This window comes from Sebastes fasciatus, chromosome 12 (assembly GCF_043250625.1).
Source record: "Sebastes fasciatus isolate fSebFas1 chromosome 12, fSebFas1.pri, whole genome shotgun sequence".
In the NCBI taxonomy this organism is placed as follows: Eukaryota; Metazoa; Chordata; class Actinopteri; order Perciformes; family Sebastidae; genus Sebastes; species Sebastes fasciatus.
The window spans coordinates 28,333,270-28,355,001 of NC_133806.1; the positions used below are offsets into that span (position 1 = coordinate 28,333,270).

A 21,732-nucleotide genomic window follows, 5' to 3' on the forward strand; every position below is an offset into this window, starting at 1 on the left:
AGAACGGTGATTTCTGATGTGGAAATGACTGGCTTAAACCAGAACATGTGTGGAGGCTTTGACTAGACGTGAGGACAACGCAGGAGAGAGGTTCGGAGCCTTTATATGGGTTGGATAAGTCAGACTCTGCCGTCCACAGATTATCCATAACGTACTGCCTACGCACCATGAGTCACCAGTCAGACTTTAGGATAAAACAGTAAATTATGACAATGAGAGAAGGTAAATCTTTTTCGAGCCTCCAGTGATTCAGATTTTGCTTCCTGGAGTTCCTACAGTTTTATTGCACTTTCTGCCACAAAGCAATGGGGGCCCTTGGGTGCAATCATTTCAAAGCTCAACTCCAGATTTAGTGAGAATAAATTGTGGAATTTCTCACTTATTCTTCTGTCCATATTTGTCTGAACTGAGTGCACATGATCCGTGGATTTAAGTGTGAGTCTATCTGAGACAGATTGTAAATCTGTGTCCCTGTAGTGTGAATAAAAATCAATCTAGTGTCCATATGTGATACACAAGCTGGCTTGTAGAACCATTTGCTGTATGGTGTGATTGATGTGGCTCCATCCACCACTACCTACCAGCTCTGAAGAGGGCCCCGGCAGCGTAGTGCATGGCCAGAGCGTGGACTAGCTGTCTGGCCGTGGTGCACAGCGGCCCTCTCTCAAACAGGGAGAAGGAGAGAGGAGTGTGGTCTGAAGCGATGTACAGCTTCAGGGAGGCGTGGATGCTGACCAACAGGTTGACTGGCTGAATGGTCAGCCTCTGCAGCCGCACAGGGTGGACCAACGCATGCACCGACTGAAGCACCTGCAAGAAATTTACTAGTTTTAGTATTTATTTTGTCTTTTTAACGTTTTATTTAATTTTTCATTTTCAACAGAAGAGGACATTCCCTGACATAGGACCTACAAATAAATAAATAAATGAATAAAAATGAATAAGTTAAAAGAAAATTCTATTCTATTCTATATGTTTTCCGAGTTTTTTTCTAATAAACGTATGATTTTATAATCTTGTAAATTATGAGTTTTTTCTCGGAATATTACAGCCCTCCCCTAGCTTAGTAATTTTTTTTTTTTATATGAATAAATTAAAAAGAATTACTAGTTATTGTAACACAAAAGAGTAACGACCACAAATAATGCTAATGATTACAACATCTTGCGATACACAGCACAGACACATGTTGCTTTATTTGACTAGGTAATAATGGCGGAATTATTATACAATAATCATGAGAAATTATTGTCTGCCATGCACCAAAATAATGACAAATTATCATCTATTCCTGGCGTCAAAAGTATTATTTAAGATAATATGAAGGTACCATAAGAGTATCAAACATATATAGGACTGTGGATTACACTGTTGTGAACAAAATCATGCCTAATATGGGAAGGCTCTATCTGCTAAATTTTAGCAGTAAATTAACTATTTTAACAACAACAGACATGTCACTTTTGTTTATTAATTAAATATTGCTGCAAAATGAGCAGACTTCCCTAGTTGGTATGCTGATAACCATAATGAGGTTGGATGATGCTTCCTGTATGTCTGGCCCGAGCTGAATGCACCACTGTAGTAATAACGTAATGAGAATGAAACCAGAAAACATTCAGCCTCATCAGTGCCTAAATAAAAACATTATGTCATGAATAGTGCACCTGTTCAGGGAGGATGGGGGCTGATCCAGACTCTCTAGTCCTCTGGGTCACTGCTGTGGCCGAGGCCTTGGCACTGTCAGGGATGTAGGTGTGGAACAGGGTCTTAATGTAGTAAACAAAGGTGTCTTCAAGGTAGACTCTGGCAGGTTGGAGCTGGAAGGTGATCTGAGGAGAAAACACAAAAATCTGTTATGAAAACTGTTGATTCATGATTGCTATGAGAGGAAAAAACTAGACTTGGACACACCTGTCTCTTAAAGAGGGGTACGATGTCTAAGGAATTTAGTCCTTTTTGACATGAGCACTCAGGTCTCCCTCACTACTACACATACTACCTAAGTAAATAATAATATCCACCCTCTACTGTGACAAAGGAAATGGAAATACAAAGACAGAAGTATGAATCCAACCTCCTCCGCAGTGCATCTGTCCCCAGCCAGCGTCATCCTCAGCTGCAGGAAACAAGAGCGTTTGAACTCCTCCAGGGCTTCAGGAGAATCGGCGGGGTTGGTGTCGCTGCTCCACGGACCCCCGGCCTCAGCTCCCACTCTCTGATCCTGGCACAGCAGCACGGGGAAGTGGAAACTCGCTCGGTTGTACAGCTGGTTGTCTACTTGCAGGCTGGAGCAGTAGACCTCGATCAGAGAGGCGTCGGGCATCAGAGCGGAGATTGATGCTGCGCCCAGGTCGGGGTCAGCTGCCAGCTCCGGGGGCAGGGAGGTGGTGAGTGGCGCCGGAGTCAGAGTGAGGAGCAGCTTGGTCAACGTCAGTCTGAGCAACTCCACGGATCCAGAGGGATTGGTGATGTCATCACTCAACACCACACTGGCTTCACTGAGGAGGACTCTGCAGGACAGCTTAGACGACCTGGAACAGAACAGTAGTTATTATATAATGAAATAAATAAAGGAATGTATGAATGCTCTTCATTGATGCATGTCTAGACTGTCATACGTTTAATTGCCCTTCATTACCGTCTATAAGAAAGAAAACATCTCCATCTCGGACATAACTTAAGTCTGAAGTAGGTGTGTTATGATTCAGATGATTTGTAGAGGACCAAACTCATTCATCTTGTGCTGATGATGTTTCATGAATTTCCTACCACCAGAACAAAGATCATTGTCTGACGTTACTTGTTTACATTTACCTAATATGTGATTATATTAATTTCCTGTTTTGCCAAAAGGAAAAAGCAGCTATGTGTTGATGTAATGGAATAAAGCTGTAATACCAAGTTCTACTGTACTAATTTCACTCATGACAACACAAGAAGCTTTTATTGCCCTCCTGTGGTGCAAATGATGCCTGTTTCTTCATGTTTGGAGTCTAGTAACGACTGCTGCATGAAAACATTGCTGTTAACGATAATCATAAAGCAAAGTGAACAAAATAAAAGGCACACGGGTAAATACCTTGGGGTTCGGAAGAACAAAGTGCAGGGGTGATTTCTTATGGTTCAAATATGCAGGGAGCATAAAACAACAACAGTAAAAGCACTGCCTGTGCACACATACCTGCTGTGCTGGTTGATCACAGCATCCACGCTGCCCTCTGGTGCCAGAGACAGAACCAGGGTGCCTTTCTCATACAGCACGTCTATGTAGAGACAGCCAAAGCCTGGCAGGAACACCACCTGAGCAACAACAGAACACAGATCTGTGGTGAGATAGATTGGATACTCTCTATCGAAAGAGAGTGTTGCTCATTTTCACTCTAAATAAACTTAGAGGAGGTAACTTTACCCATTCACAGATTCATAGCTCAGCTCAGTGCTTTTTGTGTCTGACTTTAACCTCCACCACTCCGGGTTCAGCCCCTCATGTGACGAAAGGAAGCGGATCCCTGCTGAACGCTTCGCTGAACAGTCATAACAAGTCCGACCTTTGGCCTCTCACCCCAACCACAGGGGTCAGACTCAGACCTCACAGTAACCAGAGATACACAGCCTCAACCTCAACCCCAACCTGCAGCTGGCTAGACACAACACCAAACATTACACGTACTGCTCCTTAACATCTTGCTAACCCCAAACTACTACACCGACCAAACCAAAATACTGTCTGGCTAGCTACTTAAAGGGGAACTACGCCCATTTTCAATATTCATCCATGTTATTCTTATGGTCTAAGACCATAACCTACCTAAAATATTAGTAAACATGAACAACTCGGTCCCAATGATGTCATAGAGTATAAAGTCTGGAGCTGCTCCATAGACAATGAACGGGAGGCTGATTTTGTTGACACACAAAATGTTTCTTTTCTTTTTTATACAAAAATTAGCTTTATTCTATTGTAGTGTTGTCAGTTGTGAAACAGAAAATGTACCCATATACTCAGAACATACCCCTAGCTGCTCTCAGTGTCATCTTGAAAATCTTTCCCAATTCATTATCTATGCAGCAGCTCCAGACTTTATGCCCTATGACATTACAAATTTGAATTTTAGCACTCTAGTTTTGGGATTTAGGAGAAAGTTGTTCATGTTTACTAATATTTTTTAACTGTATTAGACCATAAGAATAACATGTATGAATTTTGAACATGTTCCCCTTTAACCCTAGTGAGCATATACAAACACACACACGCACACACTTTACCTAAACATATTCTAGTATGCATGAACATATACCATATAAACACACAAATAGGAATGGGGTGAGGGGAGGGGCAAGATATGCAACACAACAGGTCAAGGCCGGAATCAACGATGCACTGTAACCACTCAGCTACCAAGGCGTTCCCAATACATGGTATTTTTATACTATATATACAGTATGTTGTCATACAGAGTGGAAAACAGTTTTTTTTTTTTTTTTAAATATTAAGCTAGTTTTGGGCCTTATGAGTTAAAGGGGATTACATCCTGTCATCATGTATCTGGCTGTTATTAGTCAGTTAATTAAAAACATCAACTATAAGCCTGTGATGGGGCTATTCTAGCGTGACAAACTCTGGCTCCATCTAACAGCCAGCTGCAGTATCAGTGTGAGCTGTGACAACAAGTTCTTTAACGCACATCAGTAGTAATTAAGAGAGTAAGATCTCAAAACGAGCGCTTGAGGGCAATCTTTGTGTTTAAATGACAAGTGCAGATGAGATTTCTCCAATTTTGAGAAGACGGATGATGGAAAAAAAAAAGTATTCCTACATTAACTCGTTAAAATCAAAAGGGAAATATACTGTATGTTAAATTCAGCGTTGGGAGGTGTGACATCCCCTCACACCTGAGACAAAATCTTGCTGTCTTCACACCTCATTCGACCTACATGCGTGCTTTTACCTGAGTGCCGGGGCAGTTGATATCTATGGGGTCAGTCCAGTCGGTGGAGCTGTGGTCTGAGGTGGTTTTCAGCAGCAGTGTGGGCAGCGTGTCTTTCTGCCTGCACTCGGGGAAAATGGAAAAGTGGTGGTAGAGCTCATGGTGCAGGGAGCAGTTGGCAGGCAGAGGAAGGCAGTACACCTCAGTCTTTGGAGTTTCTATTTGAAGATAAGAGGAAATTGTACAAAAAAATAGTAGTAAAATAGTATATGGTTAGAAGTAGTACAAGAGGAGAAGGGAAGGAAGGGGATGAGAGGAGATGAGAGGAGAGGAAACCAGTCGGATCCTTTCCCTTCCTACCTTTGACAGTTTCCTTTAGCAGCAGTGGGATAGGACACTTGTTGTGGATCAGCATCCGAGGACAGGGGTCCTCATTCAGGATGATGTATGTCACCCCGAGGTGCTCCTGATATGTCAGTACTATGCCTCTGCAAAACACAAATAAAAACAAGCCCATAAACAAGCTGTCCACAGACAGCTCATATCCCAACCCCTTCTAACCACACACCGATAAGAGCTCACACGCCCACCAACATGTCAAACGTCACATCGCTGCTATGTCCGTTCGCAAATCTCTGAGGTGCCTTTATGGGCAGAGTCCTAACTGAAGCCAGGCGGTGACACACTGTCATTCTCTGTGTGTGTCCATATTTGTGTTTCTATTTATTAGGGCTGTCAATGGATTAAAATGTTTAATTGCGATTAATCGCCATAATTGTCCATAGTTAATCGTGATTAATCGCAAATTAATCGCACATTTTTTTATCCATTCAAAGGACCCTTAAAGGGAGGTTTGTCAAGTATTTAATACTCTTATCAACATGGGAATGGGCAAATATGCTGCTTTATGCTAATGTATGTATATATTTATTATTGGAAATCAATTAACACAAAACAATGACAAATATTGTCCAGAAACCCTCACAGGTACTGCATTTAGCATTAAAAAAATGCTCAAATCATAACATGGCAAACTGCAGCCCAACAGGCAACAACAGCTGTCAGTGTGTCAGTGTGCTGACTTGACTATGATTTGCCCCCGAACTGCATGTGATTATCATAAAGGGGAGACTCGTGGGTACCCATTGAACCCATTTTCATTCACATACTGTATCTTGAGGTCAGAGGTCAAGGGACCCCTTTGAAAATGTCCATGCCAGGTTTTCTTTGCCAAAATTTAGCGCAAGATTGGAACCTTATTTAACCTCCTTCACGACAAGCTGGTATGACATGGTTGGTACCAGTGGATTCCATAGTTTCATATGATGCAAGTATATTCACTCTAGCTTTAAAACTGAGCCCGCTGCAACCTAAAAATCACAAGTTGCGTTAAGGAAATTAGTGGTGTTAAAACCAATTTGCATTAACGAGTTATTATCGCGTTAACTTTGACAGCCCTTCTATTTATATATGTGTGATTGGCTGCACATATGTTACAATTATACACAGTAAATGAGGGCCAAGCTGGCCCGTCACAACAGAACACAAGTGTGAAGAAAAATACAACGACATGCTCATTGGCCTACGTACTGTACGTAGTCTGTGTTTTTGGTAATTGGAAGATGAAATAGCTTTCTACTCGGCTAAAATTAAGACCAAAGACCACAAGAAAAGAAAGTAAGTAAGACAAAGAAAAGAAAGACATGAGAGGGATCTGTTGTATAAGACGAGCAGAGAGGTTGACAGTGGAAATGTTGAGGGCATTTCTCTGTTTGCTTCATCTGCAGCGTTTAACAAGCTGTGACCAGCAACCGGCTTGATGTCCTGTGCCAGCCGGGGTTCGGTACCCTACTCTAAATGGACTGTCACAGCCAGCACACACCACGAATGCTCCGCTTCACCCACCTGCTGCTCAGGCCACCCGCAGAGTCCGCCTCCCCAGGAACAGACAAGCTCTGCCTGGGGAAGTTTGATCGGATGGGAGCGGGGAGGCTCCACGCTGCAGATCCAACTCCGCCATCGTGCCTGGGGAATAGGCTGAAGAGCATGTGTCTGAGCGGCAGAGGGAACTCCACCGATCCCTGGACGCTGGTTTGGAGGAGGTCCCAGCATGGCACGGAGCAGGGTTTGGCCTGGGATGATCCTTCAGAAGGAGCCAGGCTGAACTGTGCCGTCTCTGGTATCTCACAGGCCTGAGGAGAGGACATGATGTGAACATGACGTAAAGGGAAAAAGAGGAGAGGGGATGAAAGAAAAGGAAAGGAGGAGAAGAAAAGAACAAGGAGTGAAAGAGAGGTGAGGATTTGAGGAGAGAGGAAAAGAAAGAAAAAGATGGGAGGAGTCGAGAGGAAGGAAAAAGGAGAGAGAAAATAAGCAGACATCAAAGCAAAAAAAGATGGAAGAAAAGAGACAAAAGAATGAATGGAAGCGAGGGAAGCAAATGGGAATAAAGGAGGGTAAGTGGACAAAAGTTGTGTCAGAAAAGGATGTGAGATGGGACACGAAGAACAAAAAGACAGAGAGCAAAGAAGATGCAAGTGATTACAACAAAAGATACATGGTGAAACCACATTGTTATTGTACTCTCTTCTCTCTCCCACTGAGCTTAGTGCGAAATTGGTAGCAGAGAAGCCCTGCTGCGCCGGTTTAGCAGCCAGCGAGCAGCGAGTAGTCGACGACTACAGGGATTAGGCACTAAGCATGATGAATAGAGCAACTAGAAAGGCATTCCTCGCCTTGTTTGTGGTTTGTGTTATTGTTAAGCCCATCGCCCGCTATTTAGTTTTTTTAAGCTCTTTTTTAAAAAAAGAAACAGGGTTTTCAGTCAATTAGTGGCAACTGGCAAGCTCTGCCATCCTTCTTTAAGAGGATCTGAAGGCTCATTAAATGACATCACTACATTGTTGCTCTCTTTGGGGACAAGCAGCAGATGAAAGCGAGAGGGGAAAACCTGCATCCAATTCTGGGTGTTTGTCTAATGTCCCAATGAAGTGCCATTGCCACATGGTGAAAAACGGTGGAGGGAGAGAGGAGGGGGAGCAGCATGATCTGATGGAAAGCGGCTTTCTGCGTCCGAGCGATATGTGGTAGCGCTGGGGTGGATGTGTGTGAGTAATGTGCATAGGGAATACACTGTATGTGTGAGGTTTCAGAAACTTCGGTCAGGACAGGACGGACATGATGCAGGGACACATGAAAACACACACAGGCCTTATGGTTATGAGGTAGCAGTGAGGAATAAAAGCTGTGGGCCCAGACTTTACACCAGTTCACTATGTTAAAGAGAGCTGGAGCTAACAGTTAAACTGGTGGGGACTTATACTGAGCAGGTGTTGTGATGTATGAGATATTATTAGCCTAGTATGGCCGGAAACGTCTCATATGTTTTAGCACTATGTCAGCACAAGCGGTTGTCTGAAAGCAGCAGTAGTCAGGTAGGAGCAAAATTGATTAAAAAAAAGTTATTTTTATAAAACTATATCACTATATAGTAAGTTTGTGACCCGGCAGCCATGTTGAGATCAGTTGAGGAAATACCAAGCACCGCCCACCAGCTGGAGAGAAACTTTCTCATTTTACAGCTAAACAGTACACTACAAGATGTCAATGTCAATGATGCCAAAAACATTCTGTCTACTGAAGCTTTAACTGTTCAAATAAAGGTGGAGAAAAAGCACATATGTAAAGATTCATTTCATATTTTTACCATTAACAAAAATAACCCAGAGTTGACAGGATTGACATTATTTCATCAAGTCAAAGAAATGCTCTGTACTCTTGTGAAACTTCCTTTGAGTCACATCACTCTGAAAACAGTGTGATTCAGAGAAACCTTCATATCAGTGCACAGTGAGAAGAGAAAGCTCCTTTGTGTGAGCATTTAGCACATTACCTGGTCATCGGTTCCCAGCGCATGGTCAGTCAGCAGAGGCCTGCACTGAATCGTGTAAGGAGTGTTGTTGACGAGAATGGTTCGGTCCTCTATCTGTAGGATCTGGATGCCGTGTCTCACCACAGACGACACGCAGAACTGACACAGCTGCAGAGCAAACAACAGACACTAAGTTGTCAGCTATAAATGATGAAAAAAAACTCAGCCTCCTGTGGTGAGATGGAGCTAATTCAGTCGTCGCCGTAATTAAACACACATTAAAAAACGTTTGAAGAAAAAACAATCAAATGCTGTCTGTGTAAAGGTTTTCAGTAAACTACATTACACTGAATTGTACTACAAAACATTTTCATTGAGCCCACAATAGCTTTAAAGAGCAATATGTAGGACTGACACCTATAGTGTTTAAAATGGGTAACAGCATTTCAAGGTCAAAGCATTGGAGCCATCGCCCGTCCGCTCCTCCGGTGTGACTGATGGCAGTTAGTGCACGTTTTTCGCAATTTGAGGGTTACCTTCTAGACACGACCGCATTAGCCTCTGGCCAGCAGCAGTAGTCTGAATCACTTCAGCGACTGTGTGTCTCAAATACTTGCTGTCTTGATAACCCAGCTGCACACGGACCACAGAGACATGTGCCGAGGCTTTTCAGGTCGGGTAGAATCTATTGTTAGTAACTTAAGTTAGTCTATCTCTGTTGATCCAGTTTGTTAGCTTGCTTCCATGGCTGCAGGAGGCTCTGTTTGCAAGCCAATTTATTTCATATGTGGTAACAAGGTGTCAAACTGGGCAGTGGACGGGATCACACCAGCCAAAACAGAAACAGACGTTCCGGACCAGAATGGAAACTTCAAAGGGCTGTAGCATTGTTGTCAGAGAAGCCAGTATTTCAATTTAGCATGTTTCCTTAATCTTTGATGACATATCATGGTAATTTTATGATTTATTACAATAAATATATTACATATTGTTCCTTTAATGTAAAATTCAGTGACCTTCCAAATTCAATGACTGTTAATGAGCAGCTCAATGAGCTACCGTTGTTTCCCTCACCTTCTGTCTGCCTGGGAAGGCTCCCAGGCTGATGTCGGCCTCTAAGTATCCCTCCTCATCCAGAGTGAGCACATCCGAGCCAGATCCCTCCTTCCATCGAGGAGAGGTCAGGTCATGGACCAGTTTGAGTGCTGTAGACTTGTGGACGGTGTTGGTGTGGGCCCAGTAGATACCAATCTGGAAGGCTTCCTGGATGGTGGTGGTTGGGGGGGGGGAAGGGGGAAAAGCAGGAAAAATGAGAGGGTGAGGAGGAAATCCGATGGAGAAGAAAAGGAATCAGAGGGTCAAATCATTGTCAGTCATGTTGAACAAAATGCATTATTAAAATTGACTGTATTTGATTGCATTTTGGAAACAGCAACACGCCGGGGTCAGCTGTGGCTTCATTACCAACAACAAACGCTCCTGACAGTGTCCATGCTCCCTGCATAGCATGTCAAATAGTCCTGGAAATGAGGAGTACATAACTTCCATTACTGTTGGCTTTGTGAGGAGAACATAATTTAAGTGCCCCACAGATGCTGGAACGACACACTGATTGTTCATCTGGCTCCGCAGCCAGCAGCATCATGAAACACGCCGATCAAACAGCAACCTTCTCCCATAAACCAATCAACTCTGAGAGAGTCTCAGCGGAGACCAAATCTTCTCCTCACTTGTCATGCTACAATAAACAGCGGGGTTCTATGGAAACAATGCTTTATTTGTTTCTATTTCACAGGCCATTACACATTTACAACTTTTTATTTTGTTTCTTTGAGCTGAACCATATCAGCACTTGTTCTTTGATACGCTGCCTTAGCGCTGGGTTAGTGGTACAACAATCCGTGGATGTGTGTGTGTTATGTTACACACGGGGGGAAAACCATCTGCAGACCTCTTTTTCTGATCTCAGAAGCCAGGGAGGAGACATGCATACAGTATACGGTGACATAGCTTGGCTGCAGATAAAGACTCAGGCAGGGAATATTGGTGTAATGCAGCTTTGGTGAACGGTTCTGCGCTTATTAGTCAAGACGAGGGAAGAGCCGCTTTCATAATGAAGGCTATCATGCCATGAAAAGGCCGACTTCCAGGTCTTGATCTAAAGACAAAATATATCTTCAGTGCATTAGGAAGATCACTGTAGATCATGCAGTGATGAAAGTATACAGAATCTGAATTATTTTTACTGGCAAAGTACTTTTACAATACTAAACTTTTGACCTGATGGGAAACATTCATGCAATACGACTTGTTTGATGCATAGGAAATGGTATGTGAGTATTATATAAAAAATTTAAGTGGTATAACAAAATTAAGAACAGACTTTTACACATGAAGTTCAGTTTACTTGTCATGAGGAGTATTACTCAGCTTGGGAAACAGTTGCATATTGTATTCTGTGGCTGTGGAGGGCAGTAGATTAGACTCAGGCCATTAAATATGTGTTATCAGGTTATTACACGGCTTTGTTGAGTACTCAATTCTGATTGGTCAACCACGGTGTTCTACAGTCTGTTATTTCTTTATAGCAGACCGTTGCTCTGTATAACAGACCGTTGCTATGGGCGCAGCTCTGATGTCAGACTCTGGCGGACCGTTTTTGTGTCAAATTATTGATTTCTTAAGTAAGTAGCCGAGTAATAAGCGGGATAGTGTACAGCTAGCGGGTCATTGTTGTGAAATAAACCCCTTCAGGGTTTATTTCCAACAATGACGGGCTCGCTCTACATTATCCCTTACTTATAAGCCTCATAGATGTGGGTCAGAAGGGGCCTGCTACACCCATTAGTGGATTTTATCATTGATTCACATGGTCGATCACTGAAAGAAGGAATAAAAGGAGACAACAGCGACCTCTAGCGATCGTAGTAATTATGACTGGAGAAAAAACGGAACTGAGGCGCTCCATATGGGGCGATGGATGGGACACACTGGGGTTTGCATCCCGTGTGAAACCAACAGCGTGTAGATGTTTTTGTGTTCTCAAGCATTATATTTCACTTTCACTTTTCAAACATAGTTATTTTAAGCCAAAACACGATCTTTTCCCCTAAACTTAAAGAAGTTGTAGTTTTGTTGCCTAAACCTAAACAAGCTGTTTTGTTTGTGTTCAAAACGTAACGTTTCATTCAGGTTTACGTGTTAGAACGTGTTGCTTTTAAGTTTTTTGTCACTTTTACAGAGTGGTAGGTGTAGCAGGCTTATAACAGCCAATAACGCACATTTAATGAGCTGATAACAGTCAAATCGGCTGTGGAGGAAGATTTTAAAAGTCTGAGAAAATAACCCTGATGATATCATTATCTTGATGGCGTACCTTGAAGTTGGGGGGTACAATGACCTTGCCGGCTGGTATCTGCAGGACGATGGTCTCTCCCTCAAAGAGCCAGAGGTCCCATTGGGAGTGGTTGGCCAGCAGGGCCCAGGGCAACAACTCCACCAGCAGAGTGTTCAGACCGGACTTCCAGCAGGATAACTTAACCTGCATGGGACTGTCCCACTGGGCAAGGGGCTCCATCACTGACCTGTGGTGGAGAGAACACGCTATTATAGAAATCACTCCAATAGCATCAGAGTATAGGAATTAGATTCTACTCCAGTGACCCATTGACAGATACAGTATGAGAATATAGATACTGATTCAATCGTACAGACAGAGCCAGTGGAAGCTTTACTCTTTACATTAAAGATGATGCATCCATTTTAAGCACAAGTGGACCTGCTGGGAATTAAAGAGGACCTTTTGTGCTTTTGTGCTTTTTCCCTTTCCTTTAGTGTGTTGTACAGTGTTTTTGTGCATGTGAAAGGTCTGTAAAAGCCCAAAGTCCACGCCAAAGGGAGTTACTCTCCCCCACAGAAACACTGCTCCTGTACTGCCTGAAACGCCTTGCTTGAAGTCCCGCCTTTTCTTTCGTAACGTGGTGATGTCAACAAGTAGCTCAGACAGTAATTTGGACAGAGGGTGAAAAGGGGTGCTGCAGCACAGCCAATATGAGAAAAATAATGTTTTTTTAAACATTAAAGCACGTAAACATGTTCTAGTAGACACCCAAAAGACAAGTACATGAAAATGAGCATAATAGGTCCTCTTTAAACATGAATCCTTACAGTGTCAGCACTACTCTGTCCAGTGGGCTATACAAGACTACAGACAAGCAGGCGGACGTGCTGAACAAATTTTCTACTCTTCTGACTGAGCTTGTTTCTCATTTAGGTCACTGCAGTATGGGCGTATGGACCGTAAACACTTCACCATAGACACAAAGCTATAATGACACACATATAGACAGAGAGACAGACACGCAGCTACCTGTAATGCAGTATTGATAAACAACCATTATTGTCAGCTTGGTAATAAAAACTCATTTATGCTAAATTAGATTTCAGATATAATTTGTCCTGTCTACTCATGTAATACAGCTATGGACATGTTTTACAGCCTTAAACAAGAATTGAAACGTGTCGTATATAAACAAACAATTCATAGTTATACTATGCAGGCTATTAACACACCGACAGTCAGGCAGGCTAAACAAAAGGTCTGCAGACAAGTTATGCAATGCAAACAGATACAGAGAATAGTTGGCATCTGGGAACACATTTGGAGGCACAGACAAACAGGCAGACAGACAGAAACACACAACCATTTTTCCACCAATCCACTGACAACAGCAGTCATTTCACGGCAATCATGGTCTTGTGAAGCCTAAACAGCGCAGTGCCAGAAGAGAGCCAAACAAACAGTTCTCTCTCAGACTTGCTCTGGAGTTCAAAGCCATCAAAAGCGACCCGGTCTTCCCACTCCCTCAAGGCCGCCTCCACTCTGCTCAACCCTCCAACCTGCCGTCTCAAACTTGTCACATACCCAAAGCTGTGAAATGGGACTAAAAACAAGCACTGACGATAGCTTTTCTTTGCCATTTACTGCTGTTTGTGTGTGGTTTAATAGGACATTGACCTCGAGGGCTGAGGGCAGCAAAGTGTGGGGCTCGTAAATCACATTACAGAGCTCACAACAAGGTAATTGAGAGAAATGTGCTCAGCAGCTTCTGTCAAAACCTGCCAACTCTGGAGCTTAGTGTGAATTTTGAGAAGCACACTGCTCTGAACCCACACACACACACACACACACACACACACACACACACACACACACACACACACACACGCACAGCCTGCAGCTACCCTAACCCCAACCACTACAAGATGTTTGTTTAATGATTGTGGAGGTGCCTCTCTGCCATTAGAAATCCAACAGAGAAAGAAAAATAACTTTTACCACTTTCAACTTCCTCTGCTCCTTTTAGACACAATATTTACACACTGCCTGCCAGGGAGCTTAGTTGGTTTGGTTTCTCCACTGTGCCAGGGAGACTTAGCCCGCTTTCCAAACAGCAAACTGTATCACTGTTATCAACATTAAGGAAAAATATACAAATTAAACTGTGGCTTTCACTTGCTGTCCAAGTTCTGAGTGTGTTTAGAGATAGGAATCAGTGCTATTAATCCTTTAATGGCACTTTCCCCCCCTTTTTTTCTCGTACAATTTTCGCCTCAAGCTCTTGAACATAAAGTAGCAGATTTCTGGGTTTCAGATAAACTGCCACTTCCATGATCGGAAATGTGCTTTGGCCTCGGGCTTAGGTCTCGCAGGGAAGAGAGAGGCTTGACTGACAGAGAAACCCGACACCAAACCGCCAGATAGCAGCCCTCCACTGCGTGTGTGTGACATTTAAAAGGTGTGTGTATGTAACCCCAGTGTTATGTGTACACATGTGCCGGGCAACAATCCGTGTGCGTGTTTGAGTATGCATATAGAGCATAGAGGCAACCACAGGCAGACATATGGCCCCCATGTCCAGTATAGATCCGCCGGGACTCTTTGGAGCTCGGAGCCTGTGGGAGAGCATGCGGCTACGTCTTTTTCCGCTGCTATCAAGATGTGATTGCTTTGTGACAAAAGATGATTTCCAGAGTGACGTTTGTGGACAGATCCACATGTGTGCGCTGCCCGATCGCGTATGCACCCCCATGCACGGGGCCGCATATACAGTACGCAAAGCTGTGCCAAGTTTTAACTGGATGCAAGGCCCTGTGACTAGTGTGAGAATGTGGGACTGTGACAGAGTGACAGCCTAAATCTCCGGTCTGCGGGGACGACTTCTGATGCATGCATGGCTCTGCATTGTCTTTGCAGTTAACGGTTTTATTATGTGAACAAAGAGTCAGCATTAAAGAGAAGCCTCCCTCATTAAAGGGCTCGCTTGCACAACTCTGTGCTTTGTATGAAGTCTACTATTAGAAAAAAAACCTCTCTGGTGGGTCTCAATGAAATTTGTGTTATGAAATAGAACAGTAAGATTTAATGCTTGCCGCAGAAGTGCTATAATAAAGATGGAAAAGAATTACACATGTTGACTTATTACAAAAGATCATAAGGTGTCATGGTGTCTGGGGGGGATGAGGGCTTATGCACTCATGTTTTGAGTTTTAGCTCACAACTTGCATTATGCGTAATTATTTTTCTACCCTGCCTCACTCCACCTTGTTTATCCAACCCAGGATGCTTGTAAGTGCAGACAAGCTCCTCAAGATACTGTTTAAAACTAGAATTACCGCCTTGTGGTTGTATGCCTCCGCCAACCAGTCAAGTTTTACATCCATGTCTGTAAATGTCATTGGGTCATCATTTTATCCCATTCGACATTTGTGTGAAATTGTCATAATTAGCATAGGAATTCTTGAGTTATGGCCAAAAATGTGTTTTGTGAGGTCACAGTTACCTTCATCCTGGAGTCCAAGTGGACGTTTGTACAAAATTTGAATAAATTCACTCTAGGCGTTCTTGAGATATCACGAGAACGTGATGGACATGAGGTCAAAGTGACCTTTGACCTCCAAAATCTAATCAGTTCATGCTTTGAAGAAATTCCCTCAAGGTGTTCCTGAGATATTGCGTTCACGAGAATGGGAAGGACGTGAGGTCACAGTGACTTTGACCTTTGACCTCCAAAATCAAATCGATTCATCCTCGACTGCAAGTGGACGTTTGTAACAAATTTGAAGAAATTCGCTCAAAGCGTTCCTGAGATATCAAGAGAATGGAAAGGAAAAAAGGTCAAGGTAACCTTGACCTTTGAACTCCAAAATCTAATCAGTTCATTCTAGAGTCCAAATGGATGTTTGTGCCAAATTCAAAGAAATTCCCTCCAGGTGTTCCTGAAATATCGCATTCACAAGAATGGGACGGACGTACATACGTAAAATGTACGGAAGGACGGGGAGACGAACAACCCGAAAACATAACCCCTCCAGCTACGGCTGTCGCCGGCATGGAGGCATAAAAAGACGATCAACACTAATCATGAAAGAAAAAAGCACAAGAACTGCAATTCTCACAAATGCAGTGACACGCAACAGCTAATGTGGAGTACCTGTCAGCATCGTTGGCGACGTAAGGCCACGGCGGCCCAGCGGAGGACTTTGGCCCGTAGAATTCAGCCAGGATGTGTTCCAGGTTCTCCTCACTTCCATTCTTGTTCACTATCTGTTTGATCAGGCTGGTGGAGATCGGTACGGCACAGTGGGAAGCATCTTCATCCTCCCTGGAAAAGACGGAGCACAAATCATTACAGATTTCTCTGACAAGACGAACATCAGCGTGATGCGTGTGTTTGTTTGTCTGTGTGAGAAAATGTAACCACTTTCCATTTGAAATAGATACCTCAGAGGACGTGTATATATTCTCAAACACGTGTGATCTTTACCCAACAATCTGCTGGTCCTCCTGCCAAACAGGCACTGTACCAGCTGATTTCACTTATCTTGATTATGTCCTCCTCTGTGGCGGACGGTGTGATAAGTGATTGCTTGAAATGAAAACCTACATACTCGTCGGGGTCACGAAGGCACATGGTTGTGAACCGCTGCTGGGTATTTTGTCAGCAAATCCGGTTTGGAAGCATGTTTGCTTATTCCACGCCAGAACCGATTTTTTATTTCACTACAGAACAAGACATCTCTTGACAGCGGCAGACTATTCCCATTGTTCTGTTCAGAACAATTAAAGTGACCTCCAGCTAAACTCTGCTTTTACCCTGAAACCTCGAAGAGGGTTGAATCTGCCTTTTGTTTTGGATTGTTCCCTCCTGACGTGCAGTCTTGCCTTACAAACACTAATTCACAAAGATCACAGAAAACGCTAAACTGCAGTAAATAATCCTATTGGATACCTCAGTCCCAGACACTGGTCAATTATGGCTTTGCAACAACAAAAAATCCAAACTGTAATAGCTTCTTCTCTTTCTCTGGGCAGCATCCAGTTCCACTTGGCTAAAGCAAAGCAGCCCCCTTACCCCGGAGCAGCAGTTTATTAATAGAGCTCATTGTGCTATAAAAGGAACACAGGGGCTATTGCTTATAGATTTGGGGAAAGACAGAGGATGTTGACAAGGTGTTGACAGGAAGCTTTTCATCCAGAGCGGTTCCTGAGGGGGGGAAACTGGAAGAGGCTTCTGATTGTAACCCTCATCTTTCTAATGTGGTGGCCTATACGAGCAGAGCAGGACATAACGGTTCTGGTTCAGACTCGTCTGTGTCTCTTGTGTCGCAGACCGCAGCTCTGCTCTCTACCTCGTCCATTAGATCCCACAACTATGTGTAATTACAGGAAGGAAAGACGAGCTGTTGACCAGCGAACATTCAAGTTTGGATCTGTCCTAGAGGTTTGGGGGCTTGTGCGTGTGTTATTATGTGTGCATGTGAGTGAAGGTACGTTTACAATTGTGGCTTGTAGTGTGTGTGTGTTTTTGAGGATGGAGAGGGATGAGGGATGGATTGAGTTGGGAGGAGGGGGGGGGGTAAGTTTGTGCGGTGAGAGGCAGTTTAGGCAGGGGACGGATTGTAAACACAAGGAGCATTGTGGTTGCAATCCACAAAGACAAGACACTTAGTTGTTTCTGAGCTTTTTTGCGCGAATAAAAAAAGGATTTATCTACAGAAACAGAGGCCAGTCACTGCATGGCCACTGTGGTTCCTTTATGGCAGCTGCAATCAAAACAAACTTTGTGACCAGATATCTAAACACACAACGGTTACGGCAACAAAAAAAAAATTCTCTCAAGGGGAGTCAATTACACTCAACGTTTACTCTGTTTATTCAGATCGCCACTAGTTGCTACCAAAGGGGTGATTTTTCTTTCGTGGATTCGCATAAAACAACATAGAAGTACATATGTACAGATAACAAATACAGTAGGAACAACAACAATACATGTGGTAGTTATTTCCCCCTGGGGCCACCCATACTGAAACATAAACACTCGTGTTACTGAGGACTACTAGAGCATCTGCCATTTATATGTTGTGACATGACACATGAGGTACCATGGTGATGCAATTAGACTGTCAATCGGTTAAAATACTTAATTGAGATTAATCTCATGATTGTCCAAGACTAATCGCGATGAATCACACTTTTTTATGTGTTCAAAATGTACCTTAAAGGGAACTTTGTCAAGTATTTAATAATCTTATCAACATGGGAGTGGGTTAATATGCTGCTTTCTGTCAACGTGGCAAACTGCAGCCCAACAGGCAACAACAGCTGTCAGTGTGTCAGTGTGCTGACTTGACTATGACTTGCCCCAAACTGCATGTGATTATCATAAAGTGGGCATGTCTGTAAAGGGGAGACTCGTGGGTACCCAGAGGACCCATTTTCAGTTCAAATATCTTGAGGTCAGAGGTCAAGGGACCCCTTGGAAAATGGCCACGGCAGTTTTTCCTTGCCAAAATTTAGTGCAAGTTTGGAGCGTTATTTAACCTCCTTTGCGACAAGCTAGTACAACTTGGTACAAATAGATTCCTTATGTTTTCTAGTTTCATATTATACCAGTATCTTTACTCTAGCTTTAAAACTGAGCCCGCTACAACCTAAAAATGCATTACAGAAATTAATGGAATTAAAACAAATTTGCATTAACACGTCATTATCGCGTTAACTTTGACAGCCCTAGTTGTGACATGACACATGAGGTACCACGATGATGCTATTAGACCTACAGATGAATTACAGATATGTGGCATTTCTTTTATGGGCACATTTTGATGCCAAATTTTGACAACTGATTCAGCTTAGCGGAGCCTGCCATGATAAACTGAATAAAGAGCTGTCTCTTACATGGACCATATGAGAACGTGCGAACACACGCTGACAAACTGGGACCGAGTAACAGGCGCAGTAGTGATGTATGTGACAGGCTCTGCCCATGATGAAGTGGCGACTGTCACACTTGCACTGGCACACAGACAACTGAGACAGCGACAGACACAGACCACACATGGATACGAGGACACATGTGCGTACACCACTCATCCACCCACGCAAACATGTGTGCATACACGGACAAATGCGTAGCGGATATGGGGCCAAAAACCTGCTCTCTGTTAGGGCCCGTATCGAAATGAGGTGTAATTATGGTCCGACCTGACATGTTGGAAATGGAGCAGTGTCTCAGCTGCAGCCAAGCTGGCTTCCTGTTCCCCTGAAATGTGCCTCGATTCCTCTGGATCATGTCTCCATGTTGGCTCACGCAAATCAGAATGTGGTGTGATAGAATCTTAAGTAAGTGTCTCTCCATCTTTGTTACACTGAGACACAACATAAAAACTATTACAGAAGACCAGAGTCAGACTCTGTCCTTTGCAGCAGTATGACCTGGTTGCTGAAGAACTAAATTCCCCTGTTAATTTTGCTGCTGATCGGCACCCGTCTTGGTCATGAGGAAACAGCAAGGATGAAAACAGAAGCAGGTGAAGGTCTGTCTCAGATTCAGATTCAGAGTTGGGTTAATATATCATGAGATGTGTAGAAAGGTTAAAGTATTGTGGGACACATAGATTTTTGTTCTTGGTCTTGCGGGTGAGATAGCTATTTTTTTATACACTTTAGATCATGTCAGATCATCTCTCATGTCACTTTACCTTCATTTACCTTTATATACTTTACATACTGTTTTTTTTTTTTTTACAAATATACACCTCTGTGTGTGTGTGTGTGTATACATATATGTATAATATTATATATATTTATAATTTAAATAAATAAATATTGCCTTACAAACACTGATAAATAAATATATATATAAATAAATACATCTTATAATTTATTTATTTATTTCTTCTCTATACATACTACATTCCTGTCTACACCTCTCGATATATATTTTTATTACTTCTTATTATTACATACTACATTCCTGTTTACACCTCTGTGTACATACTGTATATTACTTCTCATCATGCATATACATATTAAATCCTGTTTATATTCAGTTTTCCCATCTGAAATACTGTCTTCAACTAAATTACAAATTTACATTTACATTACTATTTTATATTTACTTTTATATTTATGTTTTATACCTCAGATTACCATTTTGCTTTTATATTTACTTGTGTGATTTCCCCTTTAATATATATATACTTTATGAGCATAGTTGAAATAACCTTAGACCAAAGATTTTCATTGTCGATGACTGCTTTGCTGGAATTGACAAAGGACAAGTAAAGAGCCTTGAACCTTGAAGACCTACCTTGCATTTTAAGGGTGTAACTGTTTTGTAAATGTTGGGCAATACTACAGTATGTACTAGATGATTTCAATGTGGCAACGCTCCATAGCTTTCGTTCTTTTGTTTTTTTTACCTGGCCTGGAAAGTGAGGTGGTGGGTGAGGTCGGCCTCAGTGTTCAGCAGTGGCTCCTGGTGGCCCTGGCCATGTATCAGCTGGCTCTCTCTCAGTCCAAGACTCCTCTTCTCTATGTGGACTGTTACTGGATCTGGCAAGTGGCTCCTCATGACAAACAGTGGACTGAAAACCACCTGAAACGGGATTCATACAGAACAATCATCAGTGAGACAAACTGCAGACCGTACAGAATTAAACTGGCAAGGGTAGTTAGCTGATGTTCAATAATTCAGCTGCCATGAATACTTATAAAGTTTTCTCATTTTGTACTAATCAATGAATTCCAGCTATCCTAATAAGATACACTGGGTTGAAACTACAACAGCAAATGATGTGAAAACAGTACAGATCAACCAAGTAATAAACAACCAAACCAGGCTGGTCTGTGAACATTTTATGTCAAATTATACCAACAAAGGAAAAATATTTCTTGTTTCTTGTTTGTTTTGCCACTAATAACGCCACTAATCAAAGAATCCATTGGTACCAACCATGTCATACTAGCTTGTCGTGAAGGAGGCTAAATAACGCCCCAAATTTATGCTACATTTTGTCGAGGAAAAACTGGCATGGCCATTTTCAAAGGGGTCCCTTGACCTCTGACCTCAAGATATGTGAATGAAAATGGGTTTTATGGGTACCCACGAGTCTCCCCTTTACAGACATGCCCACTTTATGATAATCACATGCAGTTTGGGGCAAGTCATAGTCAAGTCAGCACACTGACTCACTGACAGCTGTTGTTGCCTGTTGGGCTGCAGTTTGCCATGTTATGATTTGAGCATATTTTTTATGCTAAATGCAGTACCTGTGAGGGTTTCTGGACAATATGTGTCATTGTTTTGTGTTGTTAATTGATTTCCAATAATAAATATATACATACATTTGCATAAAGCAGCATATTTGTCCACTCCCATGTTGATAAGAGTATTGAATACTTGACAAATCTCCCTTTAAGGTACATTTTGAACAGATAAAAAATGTGCGATACATTTGCGATTAATCACGACTAACTATGGACAATCATCATCGATTGACAGCCCTAGTTTTAACACATCCACTGTGTTTTTAATGCATAGTTGTATGTAATGCTTTGGTGTTCCCTAGTAACCAATAATATAT

At 42.6% G+C, this 21,732-nt stretch overlaps 1 protein-coding gene across 3 annotated transcripts in view; it reads right to left on the minus strand.

The window, feature by feature from the left end:
• Positions 1-21,732, minus strand: part of vps13b (vacuolar protein sorting 13 homolog B) — a 394,723-nt gene that overhangs the window by 11,910 nt on the left and 361,081 nt on the right. For all 3 annotated transcript variants that reach the window (XM_074654548.1, XM_074654549.1, XM_074654550.1), the window contains 12 exons: positions 20,569-20,744; positions 16,296-16,466; positions 12,179-12,386; positions 9,877-10,065; positions 8,824-8,970; positions 6,837-7,123; positions 5,292-5,419; positions 4,953-5,149; positions 3,185-3,303; positions 2,078-2,534; positions 1,668-1,832; positions 582-810 (listed from right to left, as the gene is read on the minus strand). In XM_074654548.1, coding sequence (XP_074510649.1) covers positions 582-810; positions 1,668-1,832; positions 2,078-2,534; positions 3,185-3,303; positions 4,953-5,149; positions 5,292-5,419; positions 6,837-7,123; positions 8,824-8,970; positions 9,877-10,065; positions 12,179-12,386; positions 16,296-16,466; positions 20,569-20,744 — 2,473 coding nt within the window. The remainder of the gene's footprint in view (positions 1-581; positions 811-1,667; positions 1,833-2,077; positions 2,535-3,184; positions 3,304-4,952; positions 5,150-5,291; positions 5,420-6,836; positions 7,124-8,823; positions 8,971-9,876; positions 10,066-12,178; positions 12,387-16,295; positions 16,467-20,568; positions 20,745-21,732) is intronic.